At 46.2% G+C, this 16,712-nt stretch overlaps 2 protein-coding genes across 2 annotated transcripts in view; both read left to right on the top strand.

The window, feature by feature from the left end:
- LOC311601317 (uncharacterized protein) overlaps nt 1-16,712 on the top strand; it is a 318,508-nt gene that overhangs the window by 245,105 nt on the left and 56,691 nt on the right. The gene's annotated exons all lie outside the window — the stretch shown is intronic.
- Nucleotides 6,737-7,564, top strand: LOC311601927 (melanoma-associated antigen 10-like; the record flags this gene model as incomplete). Its single annotated transcript, XM_084789688.1, has 1 exon — nt 6,737-7,564. One exon carries the CDS (start codon nt 6,737-6,739, stop codon nt 7,310-7,312), a length of 576 nt encoding a protein of 191 aa, XP_084645814.1. The 3' UTR covers nt 7,313-7,564.

Here is a 16,712-nt window from a genome sequence, read left to right as displayed (position 1 = left end):
AGTGGGTGGGGGCTGTGGTTGCAAAGGTCAGGGAAGGGCAGTGGGTTTCAACCTTCCTAATGCTGTGATTCTTTAACACAGTCCCTCATGTGTTTTGTTGATATTTCATTACTGGAATTTTGCCACTGTTACAAATGGAACCTCAACATACATAGCTGTTGTGGGGGTCGTGACCCACGGGATGAGAACCCTGTCTGTATGGGGCGGTGAAGCATTGTACATTCTCAGGGAGAAGCTGTGAGTGCTGAGTTAAAGATCTGTAGTTGCAGGTGGGAGAACAGAAGCTGTCTCTCCTGAGGTAGCTTGTGCTGGAGGTGTTGTGAGTGGGGCTGTGATGACTTAGGTAATAGTGGAAGGCAGGGCTTGATGCTTAGGTGCAGCTGAGGCTGATGATATAGGCATAGTGGGCAGAGCTTGCAAGCCAAGGTAGGAGACTTGAACAGTGACAGGTCTGCCTCCTGTCTTGTAAGCTGATAGACAAGTTGAGGGCTGGGTGAAATGTAAACTGTTAGCAAAACTACTGAATGCAGTGGAGAAGAGGGAGCCTGTTTGTGTTTGCTGCAGCAGCTCTTGTGGGTTGGGCTGTGAGTGCTTTCCTAGGTGGGCTGGATTTGGACTCGATATTCCCAGGAAAGGTCACTCCTCTTACCTATCTCCTTTTTGAAAGGAATATTAAGTGTTCAGCTCTGGTTATCTTAAGTAGGCATATTTGGAGTCATTAACAATGAATGCTCTACACAAATTTTGAGAGACTCTCTGAACAGACCACCCAGGAGCCGAGTCCAAATGCAGTGGCAAGGATCTCTTTATATTGCAGGGTCAAAACCAGGACACACCTCCAATGCGCTGATGCAGCAGGTGCAGGGAAGTGGCCTGGAGTCTCAGTTGAGAGGGTTTTAAAAAAATAGGTTTTAGACAAATGCCTTCTACAGTATATGATTGGATGACATCTAGTCAGAAAAGCTGCAAGCAGAGAGTTACAAGACTTAGAGTTTCATGGTTGGGTAATAGGTGTAGGGGCAAGTTGGCCTATAGAAAATATTGGCTGAGGCAATCATGGGGGCATTAGGAACTTTGGGCTGGCCTCTCTTAATTGGTTGTTGCTATGTGCCAGACCACCTGCTGCTCAGCTTGACCAGCAGAGGGTGAATTTGGACTTTCCTAAGGTGAGTTGATTGTGTTGCCATGGAATATTTTTTCTGTTCAGACTATTTTGTGTTTAGTCTGGAATCTGGGTTCAGGCTTTGCCTAGGTTGAACACAAAATGGAGTTTCCTTTGCAAAACAGAGTCTCTTTTTCCAAAGGGAGTTTGTTTGGTCCTTACAAACAAGATCATTTAGACTGACGGTTTTATTTTACATTTTAAACCGTTTGTGTGTGTCTGCAGATGTAGGCAGATACTCTGAAAAGCATATTCACTATTTGTCATGGAAGCCATTCAATTGTAGAATAATATAATTACCTGAATCGTAGGTTGCATTAAGCAGAAAAGCATAAAAACCCAACATCTACAGGAACTCAGAAAATGCCAACACCAGGTTGTTTCAGTTTTCTTTAGGTATTTTTAATGATATTCAATACTACACGTGGTTTACAACCATCTATAGTGAGATCTGCTGCCCTCTTCTGGCATACAGGCTCACATGCTGTGTAAATAATAAATACATCTTTAAATAGAATTTTTTTCTTTAAGATTGTAAGGAACAGCTTATATTTTAGTCCTTTGAATTCACATAGTGTCTTTTCTTGGGCTGATTAGCTTTGTTTTCTATCTTTGTCCTAGTGTCAGATGGTCTCCTGACCCAGGACAGGTATGTTGGGGGAAATTTTAAAACAAGCATGCTTGGGTTGGGAGATGGGGTGTCTAATCCAGCTCCACAGCCAGCTCTTTAATAAAGTAGCACAGCATGAAGCAATAGAATTTCAACCAAAATTAATGAATAAAGATGGGGAACAATATGTCATTCTCACCAAAGGAAAAGCCTACCAAGAGGGCATTCCAATTCAGAACATCTTTGAACTATATACAAGGGCACACAACTTTATTAAAAAACAGAACAAAACAAAAACAAAACCAGAACAAACTTGTTATTAAAGCACATGGCAATTCAGACACCACAATTGTGGGAGAGTTCAGTGCCCCACTCTAACCAAAGGACAGATCACTGAGGCAGAAACAAAATAGAGAAATAATGAAACCAACAGATGGAATGAATCCAGTGGAACCAATGGTTATCTACAGAACTTTTCACCCAAGCACAAAAGAATATTCTGTCTTCTATGCACCACATGGACCCTTCTCGAAAACTCGTAGTATATAGTCGGTCTCAAAGCAAACCGTAACATATACAAAAAAATTGAAATTACCCATTGTGCTTTCTCAGATAACCATGGATTAATATGGATCTCAACACCAGAAATAACAAAAACCCTACACAATCATGGAAAATGACCAACTCTCTACTCAGTGACAACCAGGCCAGGGAAGAAATGAAAAAGAAATTAAAGACTGTCTAAAATTCAATGAAAATGAAGGCACAACATACCCAAGCCTATGGGACACAATGAAAGCAGTACTAAGAGGAAAGTTCTTAGCACTAAGTGCCTTCATACAGAAATTGGGGAGATTCCATATTAGCCACTTAATAGCTCCTCTGGGAGCTTTCACAACAAAAGAGGCTGACACACCCAAGAGGAGTAGATGCCTGCAAATAATCAAACTCAAGCTGAAGTCAACAAACTAGAAACAGAGGACAATACCAAGAGTGAACAGAAACAAGGGGCTGTTTGATAAAAAAGTCAACAAGATAGACAAAAGACACACACTTAGCCAAACTAACTAAAAGGCAGAGAGAAAATATACAAATCAACAAAATCAGAAAGGAAAAACAGAACAGAACAACAGACACTGGGGGGAAAAAACCAAAGAAACATTAGGTCTTACTACAAAAAAACCGTAGTCTACAAAATTGGAAAAGCTAAAGGAAATGGACAATTTTCTTAGTAGATTCCATTTACCAAATCTAAATCAAGATCAGGAAAACAAGTTAAATACCTCTATAACCACTAAGGAAAAGAAGCAGTCATTGAATGTCTCCCAACTAGGGGGAAAAAAAGCCTCAGGGCCAGATGATTTTAGCTCAGAATTCTACCAGACTTTCAAAGAAGAGCTACTACCAATACTCTTCAAACTATTTTACAAAATGGAAACAAAAGGAACATTGCCAAACTCACTCTATGGGGCCACAGTCATTCTGGTACCTATAACACACAAGGACCCATCAAAGAAAAAGAATTTCAGGCTAATTTCCCTTATGAACACTGATGAAAAATATACTCACAAACAGAATCCAAGAACACATCAAAGATATCATTTGCTATGACGTAGTAGGCTCCATCCCCAGAATGCACAGTTGGTTCAACATATAAAAATCCATCAATGGAATCCATCATATAAAAAATGGAAGGAAAAACAAAACATGATCATCTCATTAGACGCTAAAAATCATGTGAAAAATGCAACACCACTTCATGATAAAGGCGTTGGAGAGATCAGGGATAAAAGTTCTGATAAGCTGGAGCATTGACTACTTACTAATCAGTCCCAAGCCCAAGATTTTCATTTCCCTTGGGTGGTATTCTGAATATAGACTTGAGGGTGCCTCTCATCATGCTAGAAACAAGTCTGTCCAATCTGCATACCAAGTCTTCTGGACTGAGAAAAGAATGTCCATGCTTTTACTGGGTCTCAAAGGCATAAGCCTACCCCAGATGTCTTATAGACACAACTTTAACTTTTGTCCCTAGTCTGTATTTGTTTCAGCAGGTTTTTTACCTGGCTAACAGACTCCATCCAGAGCTGCTGAGAGCTGGACCTGCTGGAAGTTGATGTAAACGAGTCTCGCAGATGTGACTACTCCCTGTCTCTTCAGCTGGATCAGCTAAACAGATGCTTTTGGTAAGTGCCCCATTACCTAGCCATTGACTAGCTTTTCAGCCTTTCTAGGCCCCAATAACAGCGCCCCTAATGTAACCAGGAAAAAAAGTTACAGAAGAGAATGACATTGCCCATTGTCCCACTTTATAGCATGAAATACTGAGTCAAGGACAGCTCTCTGGCAGGAGGGACAATTGGCCACAAGAAAAAAAGCTCTTAGCTCTGTTTAAACCAGTCGTGCTTTGTGTCCTCCTCATATCAAGCAAAAAGTGGGTGCCATCCAGATAATGGTCATGAGAGCACAGTACCTGGCCCTACAACAGGCCAAGTCAGAGGAATACCTGTCCCTGTAGCAGGCCAACTCAGCGAATAAGTTTCAGGGAGACCCGTGATTGGGCCTTCAGGGGACTTGTCAGAGGGGGGAAATGAGAGACCAGCAGAACTAAAATTGGATTTCAGGGTCACTGGGACAAAGGTTAAGAAATAGGCCCAAACAGGAGAGCAGGCATGATAAGGCATATCTGACCAGCTGAGGTAGAAAGAACCAGTCTGGCTGCAGGAGGGCAGGGAGGGTCCTGGAATTCTGTGTTTGGACAGTGAAACTCTGTCAGTTCTCAGTTTGAATCTTGACACACACGACCTTTCCTCAGATGAGCTGGGTCAAGTTGCTCAACTTCATCCAGGAAAGAGGGCCAGGGGCTCAGACTGAGAGCCTTGCTCAAGGCTGTTTGTGTAATAGCAGTCCTGGGAAGGCTTTGTGAGTTCCTGCCTGTGTGCTGGCCTGGAGTTTCCTTAAATAGTCCCTGGACTTCTCACCTGGATGTGTCCAGCCTGGGAACTCACAAGCCTCACAGATGTCTCCAGCTAAGGTCAAGTTCCTCCCCTCCATGAGATCCTAAACCCTCGCCGGAGAAATGAGCTGGTGCTGTAACCTGTGGACCACGGTGGGGACCGATCTTTCGTGACGTGTACATGACCCAGCTATGTCTATATAAAATAGGATTTCCTGAATTATACCTGGTGTGTGTTCATCTTACCTGTTCCTCTTGATGTCTTCCCTTTCCATCAGAATGAGACTGGCTAAAGACTCACCCGCCCCACCTTTCCTCCTGAGGTACTTTATGTAAGAAAGACCCTTCCTGCCTTGCGAGGTGGACACCGGGACACAGCCGAACTGTGCCTCCTCCTTTTTCTTAGCTTCAGATAGCCACAGTCCTTGGGGGAAGGTCCAAATTCATATCTGGGGACAGGTCCTCTCTTGGTTCCCAGTGGTTGAAGCACTTTTGTCAGGTTTCTGGACTGGAGAGTGTCAATCAGGTGTGTCTGATTTCAGGCCCTCAGGGGAAGTGTGTTTCTAAAGCTGGGTTTCAAGTATTCTTGAACTGGGTAGGAGGGGCCACTCAGAGCCATTTTCTGAGGTGCCTTAAGAATTGTTGCCATACTATGCTGTTTGTATACACGGCCTTGTAGCTTTGAAAACAGTAGTTAAACTCCTGGAAGAGTGACAGATAGACATCGCATTCTAAATTCCTGCAATGGTTTTGGGGGTGAGTTCCTGGGAGTGGATAGTCTAGTCTTCAGAATCTGCAGGAAAATGCAGGGGCCTGCTGTTTTGACTTTTTTATTTTCTCGTTTTTCAAGACACTGTCTCATTGTATAGCCTTGGCTGTCCTTGACTCACTTTGTGGACCACGAACTCAAAACAATCCACCAGGCTTTTCCTCTTGAATGCTGGGTCTAAAGGCAAGCGCCACCAATGCAGGCACCCTTTGGATCTTGAGTCATCCTTGCCAGGCATTTCCAGAGCTGCTTCATCTTGACTTCTGTCTCCTTTCTCAGAAAGATGAGCCTTTGGTGCAGGGAGTACCGCTGGAGGCAAGAGGGAGCCAGGCGTCTTTGACAGAGGTGGTAGGTATTGGCAACCAGGTAAGCTGTCATGGTCATTAATGAACATGTGAGAAGGCCCCTTCCCCCAGAGAGAGGACTGCATAAAGCATGCATGGCTCTGTGCTGGTGCCTAGGGAACCCTGAGTGGGAGCTGCCACTCCTGCCAAGGAAACTGGTTTTCTAGGAACGGGAGCTAAGATGCACTTTGGATGGACTTTGGAAATTCGTAAGAGAGCAGAGCGGAGGCCAGGCAGGGTGGCCATCACTGCAGATTCCACCACAGGGCTTGATGGTCCCTGCCCCAGGCTCAGCCATCATGTCAGGGTACAGTATTGCCATGTGTGGGAGTGTGCCACAGTCAGAATCCTTGCACTCAGAGGCGCATGCAGGACCAGAGTCCTTTGGGCAAAGGGCAACCCCCAGACAAAACCCTGCAGCAGGTTTTGAGAGCTGCCCAGGCTACAGGTGTCAGATTCAACTCATCCTTTCTCTCCCCCTGCAGGCCTGTGAGTCTTCATCCCTCTGAGCTGCAACAAGTCCATTCCTGTGTTCCCAAGGATATCAGCATGGATCCAACTGACAGCAGACACACAGGCAACCTACCAGACAGCTCTCAGTCCCAAAGCAGGGCAAGGGGCCTGGATCTTGGCCACATCACAGGAGCTGAGGCAGGCGAGGTGGAGGCCACAGCCACCCACTCAGGGCATCCATCTGTTGGCAATACGCTGGGCTCTCCCCAGTGGCCTAAGAGCCTCCTCTCCTGAGTATGCCAGGGGCCCTGTCAGTAGGGCATCATCTCTTGAGTCTTCTGGCAGACTAGTAACAAAACTGGCTGACCCACTCTCTCCCTCACAAGGTGTCCTCAACAGAAAGATTATTGATGTAGTTCACTTCCTTCTCCTCAAGTACACTATGAAGCAGCTGACATCTAAGGCTCAGATTCTGTGCATAGTCCTCCGCGGTTGCAAGGAATACTACCCTGTCATCTTTTCTAAGGCCTCTGATTGTTTGAGGCTGCTCTTTGGCCTGGAGATAGTGGAAAGAAACGCCCTGGACCACATCTACTCTGTTGCCCTTGCCCTTGGGATCACCTACCATGGGACTCAGCATGGTTTTCCAGGCGTACCCAAGACAGGCCTGCTACTAATCGTGCTGTGCATCATCTTCATAGAGGACAACTGTACTAGTGAGCAGGCCTTGTGGCGCGTACTGAACAACATGGGGCTGTATGTGGGCAGTGAGCATTTCATGTACGGGGAGCTCAGATGTCTCATCATGGAGCATTTTGTGCAGGAAGGGTATCTGGAAGACAGGCAGGAGCCTGACAGCGATCCTCCTTCCTATGAGTTCCTATGCGGCCCAAGGGCCCGCGCTGAAACCACCAAGATGAAATTACTCAATTTTTTTGCCAGCATCTTTAAGCAGGATCCCAGAGCCTACCCCTTTAGATATGCAGAGGCTTTGAGAGAGGAGATGGACAGGGTCTAGGCCAGGAGGACCGGGCAGATGGCCCTTCTGGCTCTGCCCTGCACACGTTCTACTTCCCACACTGGCAGTTCCCATCCAACCCCAGTACAGGCAGAGTCAGTCATCTAAGTACCACACCATCATGTGACACAGGGTGGGAGGAGCTGTGTGAACCACTCTCTTCTGTTCTTCCCTCTACTCTGTCCTGTCTGGGTGGCTTGAGGTTGTCTTGTTGTTATAGAATGTTGCTACCTTTACTACAAGGCTCATGAACCTGGGATGTCTTATGTTTGCAAATGGATTTAGCAATGCCCTTGCTGTTGTTCATCCACATCAAGAGAAGGGTATTATTGTGTAAAAAAATGAGAATGACTTCCATCTAAGTTGTGCTATTTCTCAGGCTACCATGGCATTCTAAGTGGACGTTCCCAGGCACTGGGGAAGGCCTTGGCCTTTCCCTGACAAACAGAATAAAATGATCTTGATTGCTTCCTCAGTTTTAGTCTCCTGTTCTGGTTAACTGCAGTGAAGAGGAAGGGAAGGTGAAAGCAATTTCTTCTGCATGCTCTCTTTGAGGACTAGCTGCTCTGTGAGGACTAGAAGTCCTGGGTTAGCAGGCAGCCTTAAGGCTGGTCCACCCTCTTCTAGGAAGTGGTGTCACTCAAGTGCCCCAACCCTGTCAGGAGGACAGGTGAGAACTCCCTTCACAGCACAAGTGCAGCAATGTTGCCGAGGGGTCACCGTCGGCTAGTAGCCCCAAGTCGGTGGAGTAAACCAAGGCTCTTATGGGTCTCAGAATTACTAACCAGGAACAGGGCCTGGGGCGGTGTGAATGACTTAAGGCTGAGAGAAGGGAAAACTGCTCCAAGCTGCTGTGCTGCTGGACTTGGCATGGAGGACACGGGCTGGGGTTTCCTCGGTGACTGAACACTAGGATAACACATACAGTCTGAAAGGGTGTATCCCCATCACCCCCAAACAGGAAAGGAAAAATACGCAGATAGTGAGCCTGCCCTGGTGTTAGAGTTACAGAGGACACAGCATGTGTAGGGCATGGTTTACCTCTATCCTCTGCACGTGTTCCTCCTCACACACAGGGTAGAATCATGGGAAGGTGAGGCCTAGAGCTCCTAGGCAGGGCCTCTTCCACCTCTCTAGTCAGGAGAGACAGAGATGACTCCTAAGGGTGTATTAGTGTGTTGCCTACATGTGAAGTGTTCTGCACGTGTCCGTGGTATCCCCAGAGGACAGAAAGGGTGCTACAAGTGTTACATATGCTTGTGAGTCTGCATGTCAGTGGTAGAAACTGAACCTTCCTCCTGCAATATCAGCAAGTGCTCAGCCAAAGCTCTAGCAGCAGGCTGTGGTTCTCTACCTCAAGGAACTGCACCTGGAGGTTCACAGTCAGAACCCCACTTCCCAGATGAGGATCTGTCAGGCATCCTAGCACTCGTAATGCCTCCCCTTCACACAATTTTGTGAGGTTTCTTAAATGGAGAAAGCCACCCTGATCTATCTGAATTCAGGTACACCATTTGCAAGGACCCTAAATGTCTCTCTTTGAGTACCAGGGGTGTGGAAGTCACACAGCTTTGTCCCTGTGGTCAGCCTAGCTCTAAATGCCACACACTATATGGATGAACCCCCTCTCCTTCCATTCTGGGGAACCCAGCAGAGACATCATTTTTAGGCACTCCCACAGGAAAAGATGAGTGAGTAGCTTGTAGGGTACGCACAGGTCCTGAGATTGCACTGTGGGAACTCTGGTCTGGTTACAACTTCAATTAATCTGGGACAGATGGTCTGGTGAGCTGCACCCAGCAGCTACCAACATGGGGCAGTGAGCCCCCTCCTTTCCCGATCAGGGGCCTCTGTGGATAGAAGGCATTAGAGAGGTTCCCAGAAACAAAGAGGCCCCAGGACTTAGTCAAGACTGAAGAACAGACTTAGTCTCAGGAGCTGCAACACATGTCCATGGCCACTGACAGTCAAGTGCAGTGTATCCTGCTGTGGGTCTGGCAACAAGTCTCATGTGACTTAGAGGAAGAAAGGGCAGCTCCCCATGTTTCTGCATTCCCATCTGCATCAGGGACCTTGGGGGTTGGGGTGTCTCAGAGCCATTGTGTGAGATTCCTGGAAGGAGAAAACCTTGATTCACTTTTGAAGCAAATGGACGAGAGCTTAGGGTGGGCTGAAGGGGCCTCTCTCAGGATAGGTGGGCCACAAATAGTGCTGCTTCATGGCATGGTTAGCAGGCCAGCCATGAGGGCTGTGCCCAGGGGCTCCTCCTTGGGGATTTAGCACAGGAGCCTGAGAGCAGACTGTGATGGCTCTGGTCTAGAAACAAGCACTTCAGATCATCTGGGTCAGATGGTCTGGTTTCCCTGAAAGGGGATCCCATCATCCCCAGGGTGAAGGTAAGACCTGAGAGTGGATGGCAGAAGACACAGTGCAGAGAGAGGGCCCCACAGCTGTACCCTTGTGCTGAGGGAGCACTGTGCTAAAACAGGTTCCAAGTTGCTGGAGTCAGCCCTTTGCCCAGTAGGGCACTGTAGACAAACACACAGGAGCTATTTTTAGAGGTCCAGTTCTCCCTGACAGTGGCTTTGCATTCAGCATGTATGTAGTACCTGAAAGAGGACTGCAGAAGCCCCACCCCATCTAGAAGGCACCCAAATAGTATTTCCACCTATGTGTACTTGGAAGAGCAGGCCGATCCCACTCCCTCTCCAGGCATTCAGTGCATGATGACATTTGGGGACTTCAGAAAGAGGAGGGGACCAAGTGTCTGTCAATCAAGTTGTGAGCTCTGAGTGCTTCCCTGGAACTGTACCACACACAGAGAGGCAATGCAGGCAGGTAGGCAGACAGACTGGGATAATCATGCTACTGTGGATATGTTTAACAGTGTTGAAGGAAACTAAGGCTGACTTGTATGAGTGATCCCCTCACCAAGCTTCCTCATCTGCCCTCTGCGACCTCAGGGTGAGGGCATGAGCGGAGGGTTATAAGTAATGACTGTGGTTCTAAGTGCTTAGAAGATGCCTCAGCACTGACATACAGGAATGAGATCCTCGTCAACCCTTATGGGTTCACCAGGGCAGGGGTGGTGGGATGGCCAGGCTATCAGGGCCAACTGACAGCACAGGTTGGACCTGAGAATCACTTTCTAGATAGAGGCTCTAGATAGCGGTAGTGCAGCCTGCCACTGAGCGGGGCCCATATTCTTGGTCTACACAGCACAGGAGGGCTTCCACTCTCCCTCAGTCCTGGGGTTCCTTGGTGTTGTTACCTTGGGCATCTTTGCTTCTGCTTGCAGTACTTGAGGTGACAGAAGAGCCGGACTTGTCCCAGGGAGAAAGGCCTAAGATATGTAGAAGTAAGGGAGCAGGGCCAGAAGGAGGAGCAAGGAGACATCTGAGTCAGCGCATGAATAAGCTCTCCCTACTGTCAGCTGGGCCTGGTGGTGGGGAAGACTGTGGACCAGAGATGCCACCTCTGACTTCCTACTCTGGGGAACTCTGAGGTGGGGATCATCGCTGACCTTGACCTGAAGCATGGATGTCACTGATGGAGGTCAGCAGGGGACTTGTGAGGAGTCAATAGGACATCCTTCAGAATCCCTAAGACAAGACTGGACCCCTGCTCTTCTTGCCAGTCTTGAGAAACACACTAGGGGTGCTCAGATGGGCTCTGTCTTCACTCTTGTCTCCTCCCCAGGAAGATGAACCTGCCTGGTGAGGGAAGGGTATATATACCAAGGCAGTAGAGGGAGCCATGTGAGGTTACCAGAGAAGGTGTCCATGATCAGCCATCCATCCAGGTGAGCAAGCACAGTAAGACTCTGGTGCCCCATATTTGAGCACCTCCCCTTGGTGGGGTGGCCTGATGGCACTGAAAGAAAGAATAAGCAGGCTACCAAGATGAGACTTGATAGCCTATGTCCAGCTTGATCTCAGACCTAGGGGAGGTGAATACAGTGAAAGCAGGAGGGTGGAATGGGAGGATAGAACTGATAGGATGCAAACTAGTGCAACCACTTTGGAAAGCTATCTGGTGCTTTCTCAGGAAAATGGGAATAGGGCTTCCTCAAGACCCAGCTATCCCACCCTTGGGAATATACACAGAAAATGCCCTACCACACAACAGGGACATATGCTCAACCACGTTCATAGCTGCTTTATTCATAGTAGCCAGATCATGGAAACAGCCCAAGTGTCCCTCAGTAGAAGAATGGACTATGAAACTGTGGTACATTTACACTATGGAATACTACTCAGCTATTAAAAACAAGGAGTTCCCAAAATCTGTGGACAAATGTATTGAACTAGAAATTATCATAATGTGTGAGTTCACCCAGAAGCAAAAAGAGACAAACGGTATATACTCACTTATATCGAGACACTAATCTAAGGGATGCGTCCCATGAAAAACTTGACTTACCAGGAAAGTGGGTCAGAGGAGAGGACATCCTACTGAGACTTTAAGAGAGAGTAACATGGAAGAATGGGGAAATAGAAGGATCCACAGGGTCCTGGAAACCTACAAGAAGAACTTTATGACAGGCGGATCTGGGTCCTGGTGCTAAGAAGAGAAAAATATTCTTTTGTGTTGGGTGAAAAGTTCTGTAGATAACCATTGGGTCCATTGGATTCATTCCATCTGTTGGTTTCATTGTTTCTCTATTATGTTTCTGCCTCAGTGATCTGTCCATTGGATAGAGTGGGGCACTAAATTCTCCCACAATTGAGGTGTCTGCATCGTTGTGTGGTTTTAGTTTCAATAACAAGTTTGTTCTGGTTTTGCTTTTGTTTTTTGTTTTGTTTTTTTTCTAAATAAATCTGGGTGCCCTTGTATAATGTGCAAAGATATTTTGAATTGGAATGCCCTCTGGGTAGGCTTTTCCTTTCGTGAGAATGGCGTATTCTTCCCCATCTCTTTTCATTAATTGTGGTTGAAATTCTATTGCTTCATGCTGTAGTACTCTATTAAAGAGCTGGCTCTGGAGTTGGATTAGACAACCCGTCTCCCAACCCAAGCATGCTTGTTTTAAGATTTCGTCCAACATACCTGTCCTGGGTCAGGAGACCATCTGACACTAGGACAAAGAGATAAAACAAAGCTAAACAGCCAAAGAAAAGATACTATGTGACTTCAAAGGGCTAAAATATAAGCTGTATCTTAGGATCATAAAAAAAAATTTTAAGATGTATTTGTTATTTAGACAGCATGTGTGCCTGAACGCCAGAAGAGGGCACCAGATCTCACTATAAATGGTTGTGAACCACATGATTAGTTGCTGGAAATTGAACTCAGGGTCTCTGCGCCAGGAATTGTAATATTATTGAATATCATTAAAAATCCCTAAGGAAAACTGAAACAACCTGATGTTGGCATTTTCTGAGTTCCTGTAGATGTTGGGTTTTTATACTTTTCTTTTTAATGCCATCTAGGATACAGATAATTATATTATTCTACAACTGAATGGCTTATATGACAAAGACTGAATAAGCTTTTCAGGGTATCTGCCAGCATCTACAGACACACACTAACGGGTTAAAGTGTAAAATAAAACCCTCAGTCTAAACTATCTTGTTTGTAAGGACCAAACAAACTCCCTTAAAAAAAAAAAGACTCCATTTTACAAAGGAAATTCCATTTTGTGTTCAACCAAGTCAAGGGCTGAACCCAGATTCCAGACTAAGCACACACTAGCCTAAACAGAAAAAATATTCCCTGGCAACACAATCAGCTCACCTTGGGAAAGTCCAAATACACTCTCTGCTGGTCAAGCTGAGCAGCAGATGGTCTGGCAGATAGGAACAGCCAGTTAGGAGAGGCCAGGCCAAGGTTCCTAATGTCCCCATGTCTGCTTCAGCCAATTTTTTCTGTAGGCCAACTGGCCCCTACACCTATTGCCCACCCATGAAACTCTAAGTCTTGTAACTCTCTGCTTGCAGCTTTTCTGCCCAGATGTCATCCAGTCATATAATGTAGATTCTATTTCTTTGTCTAAAACCTATATTTAAAAAAAAAAAACCCTCTCAATTGAGGCTCCAGGCCACAAAGCAGAGCTGACTGCCTCTAACTGATCTGCCATACCTGCCCCTAGCTCACGCTCTTTCCCAAACTTTAGCTATTAGAAAGATGGAAGAGAAGAACAGTTTCTTAACAATAGTGTTTTTTTCCCCCAGCCCAAACTTCCAAGGTTCAAAAGACACACAAGCTGGTTTAGCGCACATGCCTCCGTGGGCCAGAGCATTTCACAGGTGCTGCTCCAAGCTGCCTGTGGGCTCTACTCCTACAGGGCTACGATGGCTGCGACACATGGCAGGTTGGACAGGCAGAACTAGGAGGTCAACAGTCTTCTAGACCAACCTGGGGAATGGAGTTAACTGCCCAGATTTTTTTTTAAAGTAGAGAATGCTATGGTCCCTCTATGAGTTGCCATAGGAGAAGGGTCCTGTATCTTTTTTGGCTTTGTTTTAACTGTTGGTATTACAGATTTGATTGCAGTGTGCTTAGTGGTGATCATAATTTTCTGTACCGTCTCTAAGAGAGTTCATGGGGAAAGCAGTAAAATATCCAAGAGATGTGAGGCTCAGTTAGCGACTATAAAATAAAGAGAAAAAAACAAAAGAGCAAAACAAACAAACCTCTTCTCCATAGAATTGATTGCAACTGAAATTTAAAACTCCTTAGCTATGAGTCAGCTCTTTCTAAAAAGAGTCCTCCTATGCAATTTGACAATAACTAAAAAAAAAAAAAAAAGGAAAGAAAAAAAAAACATGACAGACAGGGCTGTGCTTACTAAAGCCTAAATTGACACAACTGACCCAAGACTTAGAATTTTCTTGTTTCCTTGCATGATTTTTGCTTAAGATTTTTAAAGATTTTGAGTGCAATTGAGATCAAATATTGAAGCAGCGAGGTGGTGACAGAAGCCTATAATCCCAGCACAACAGAGACACAAACAGAAAGATCTCTATGAGTTTTGGCCAGCCTGGTGTACATAGTCAGTCACAGTGTGACCCCCCCTGATGATAAAATAAGCTACTTACAAAGACAGTCTAAGACTCAAGATGACAAATATCTCCTTAAAATTACTATGTAATCTCATTTTTCGTAAAAATAGATTACATGTCCTTACTGATCTAAATTTAGATATGCAACAATCTGAGGTTGATGTGAAGAAAAATAATGTCACACTGCTCTAAAATTGCCAGCCAGTTTCCTTAAAAGTGGGGCTTCCACAAGAGACGTGATATCAAAGGGCAATTTGATTTCAGATCTATTGGTGCTATTGGTCATCGTAAGGGCCCAAGGTTGAACAGGGATACAAACCTACAAACTACATGCCTCCCACGTCAAAAAGCTTTGTATACTGACTGAGTTAAGGTGTCACTGCTTTGACAGCTGGCTTATGCCTCTAAACGTGAGACAGTTTCTTTTTTGTTGGTTTGTTTTTGTTTTTATAATTAATTTTTTGCATATATATGTAATAATATAAATGTATATGTATATGCAAGAAACTACCTGAAGCAAGAAGAACCATGACACAACCAGGAATTATATAAATGCTACATTCTTAGTGTTTTGGCTATTTGTATTTGGCAGCCTTGAAGAAAACATCTTTTCTATCTTGGTGTGTCTAAAATCCTGAACATAGGATTCCAAGATGGCAGCGTCCTGTTTTGCACACTGCCTCTGATTAGCAGGAAACCCAGGACTACAGGGCAACCTAAAGGCCAAACTGACAGCTACAAAAGACAAGTGCTGCCGATTCCCAGGTGAGAGGGATCCACATTGTGTGGGGCACTGGTGTGTCCAACCCCTGGCCACCCGGTTAACCCAAAGGAAAAACAAATCCTGGGGACAGCCCACATTAGCTGCCATTATGGAAAGGACCATGGGATTTCCCTGTAGCTTCTGGCTCTAACCCCCTGTCTGCTGCCTGCGAGATCCAGGAAAGAAGGGCTGGATGATGTAGTCTGTTGCTTGACCAATCAGTGGACAAGGATCTCATTCCTGTACGTCAGTACTGAGGCATCTTCTAAGGACTCAGAACCACAAAACATCACTTATAACCCTCCCCGCCTGCCCTCACCCTGAGGTCCCAGAAGGCAGATGAGGAAGCTTGGTGAGGGGATCACTCATACAAGTCAGCCTTAGTTTCCTTCATCACTGTTAAACCTATACACAGTAGCTTGATTATCCCAGTCTGTCTGCCTGTCTGCCTATCTGCATGTCTGCCTGTCTGCCTGTCTGCCTGTCTGCCTGTCTGCCTGTCTGCCTGCAAAGACTCTCTGTCTGTGGTACAGTTTCAGGGAAGCACTCAGAGCTCACAACTTGACTTACAGACACTTGGTCCCCTCCTCTTTCTGAAGTCCCCAAATGGCACCATGCACTGTATTCCTGGAGAGGGAGTGCGGTTGGCCTGCTCTTCCAAGTACACATCGGTGGAAATACCATTTGGGTGCCTTCTAGATGGGGTGGGGCTTCTGCTGTCATGTCTCAGGTCCTACATACATGCCGAATGCAAAGCCACTGTCAGGAATAACTGGTCCTCTAAAAATAGTTCCTGTGTGCTTGTCTACAGTGCCCTACTGGGCAAAGGGCTGACTCTAGCAACTGGGAACCTGTTTGGCAGTGTCCCCTCACCACAAGGGTACAGCTGTGGGGCCCTCTCTCTGCACTGTGTCTTCAGCCATCCACTCTCAGGTCTGACTCTCACCCTGGGGATGATGGGATCCCCTTTCAGGGAAACCAGACCATGTGACCCAGATGATCTGAAGTGCTTGTTTCTAGACCAGAGCCATCACAGTCTGCTCTCAGGCTCCTGTGCTAAATCCCCAAGGAGGAGCCCCTGGGCACAGCCCTCATGGCTGGCCTGCTAACCACTCCATGAAGTAGCACTATTTGTGGCCCACCTATCCTGAGAGAGGCCCCTTCAGCCCACCCTAAGCTCTCGTCCATTTGCTTCAAAAGTGAATCAAGGTTTTCTCCTTCCAGGAATCTCACAAAATGGCTCTGAGACACCCCAACCCCCAAGGTCCCTGATGCAGATGGGAATGCAGAAGCATGGGGAGCTGCCCTTTCTTCCTCTAAGTCACATGAGATTTGTTGCCAGACCCACAGCAGGATACACTGCACTTGACTGTCAGTGGCCATGGACATGTGTTGCAGCTCCTGAGACCCAGTCTGAACTTCAGTCTTGACTATGTCCTGGGGCCCCTTTCTTTCTGGGAACTTCACAAATGCCTTCTATCCACTGAGGCCCCAGAGTCTGAAGGGAGGGGCCCCACGTTGGTGTCTGCTGGATGCAGCTCACACCAGACCATCTGACCCAGATTATCTGAAGTTGTTGTAAGCAGACGGGCGGAAGTAGAGTCCCTTACATAAAGGTCTAAGAATTCCACAA

Source organism: Acomys minous (genome assembly GCF_964271855.1).
Source record: "Acomys minous genome assembly, chromosome: 7".
Lineage (NCBI taxonomy): Eukaryota > Metazoa > Chordata > Mammalia > Rodentia > Muridae > Acomys > Acomys minous.
This window is presented reverse-complemented; position numbering and strand designations above follow the sequence as displayed.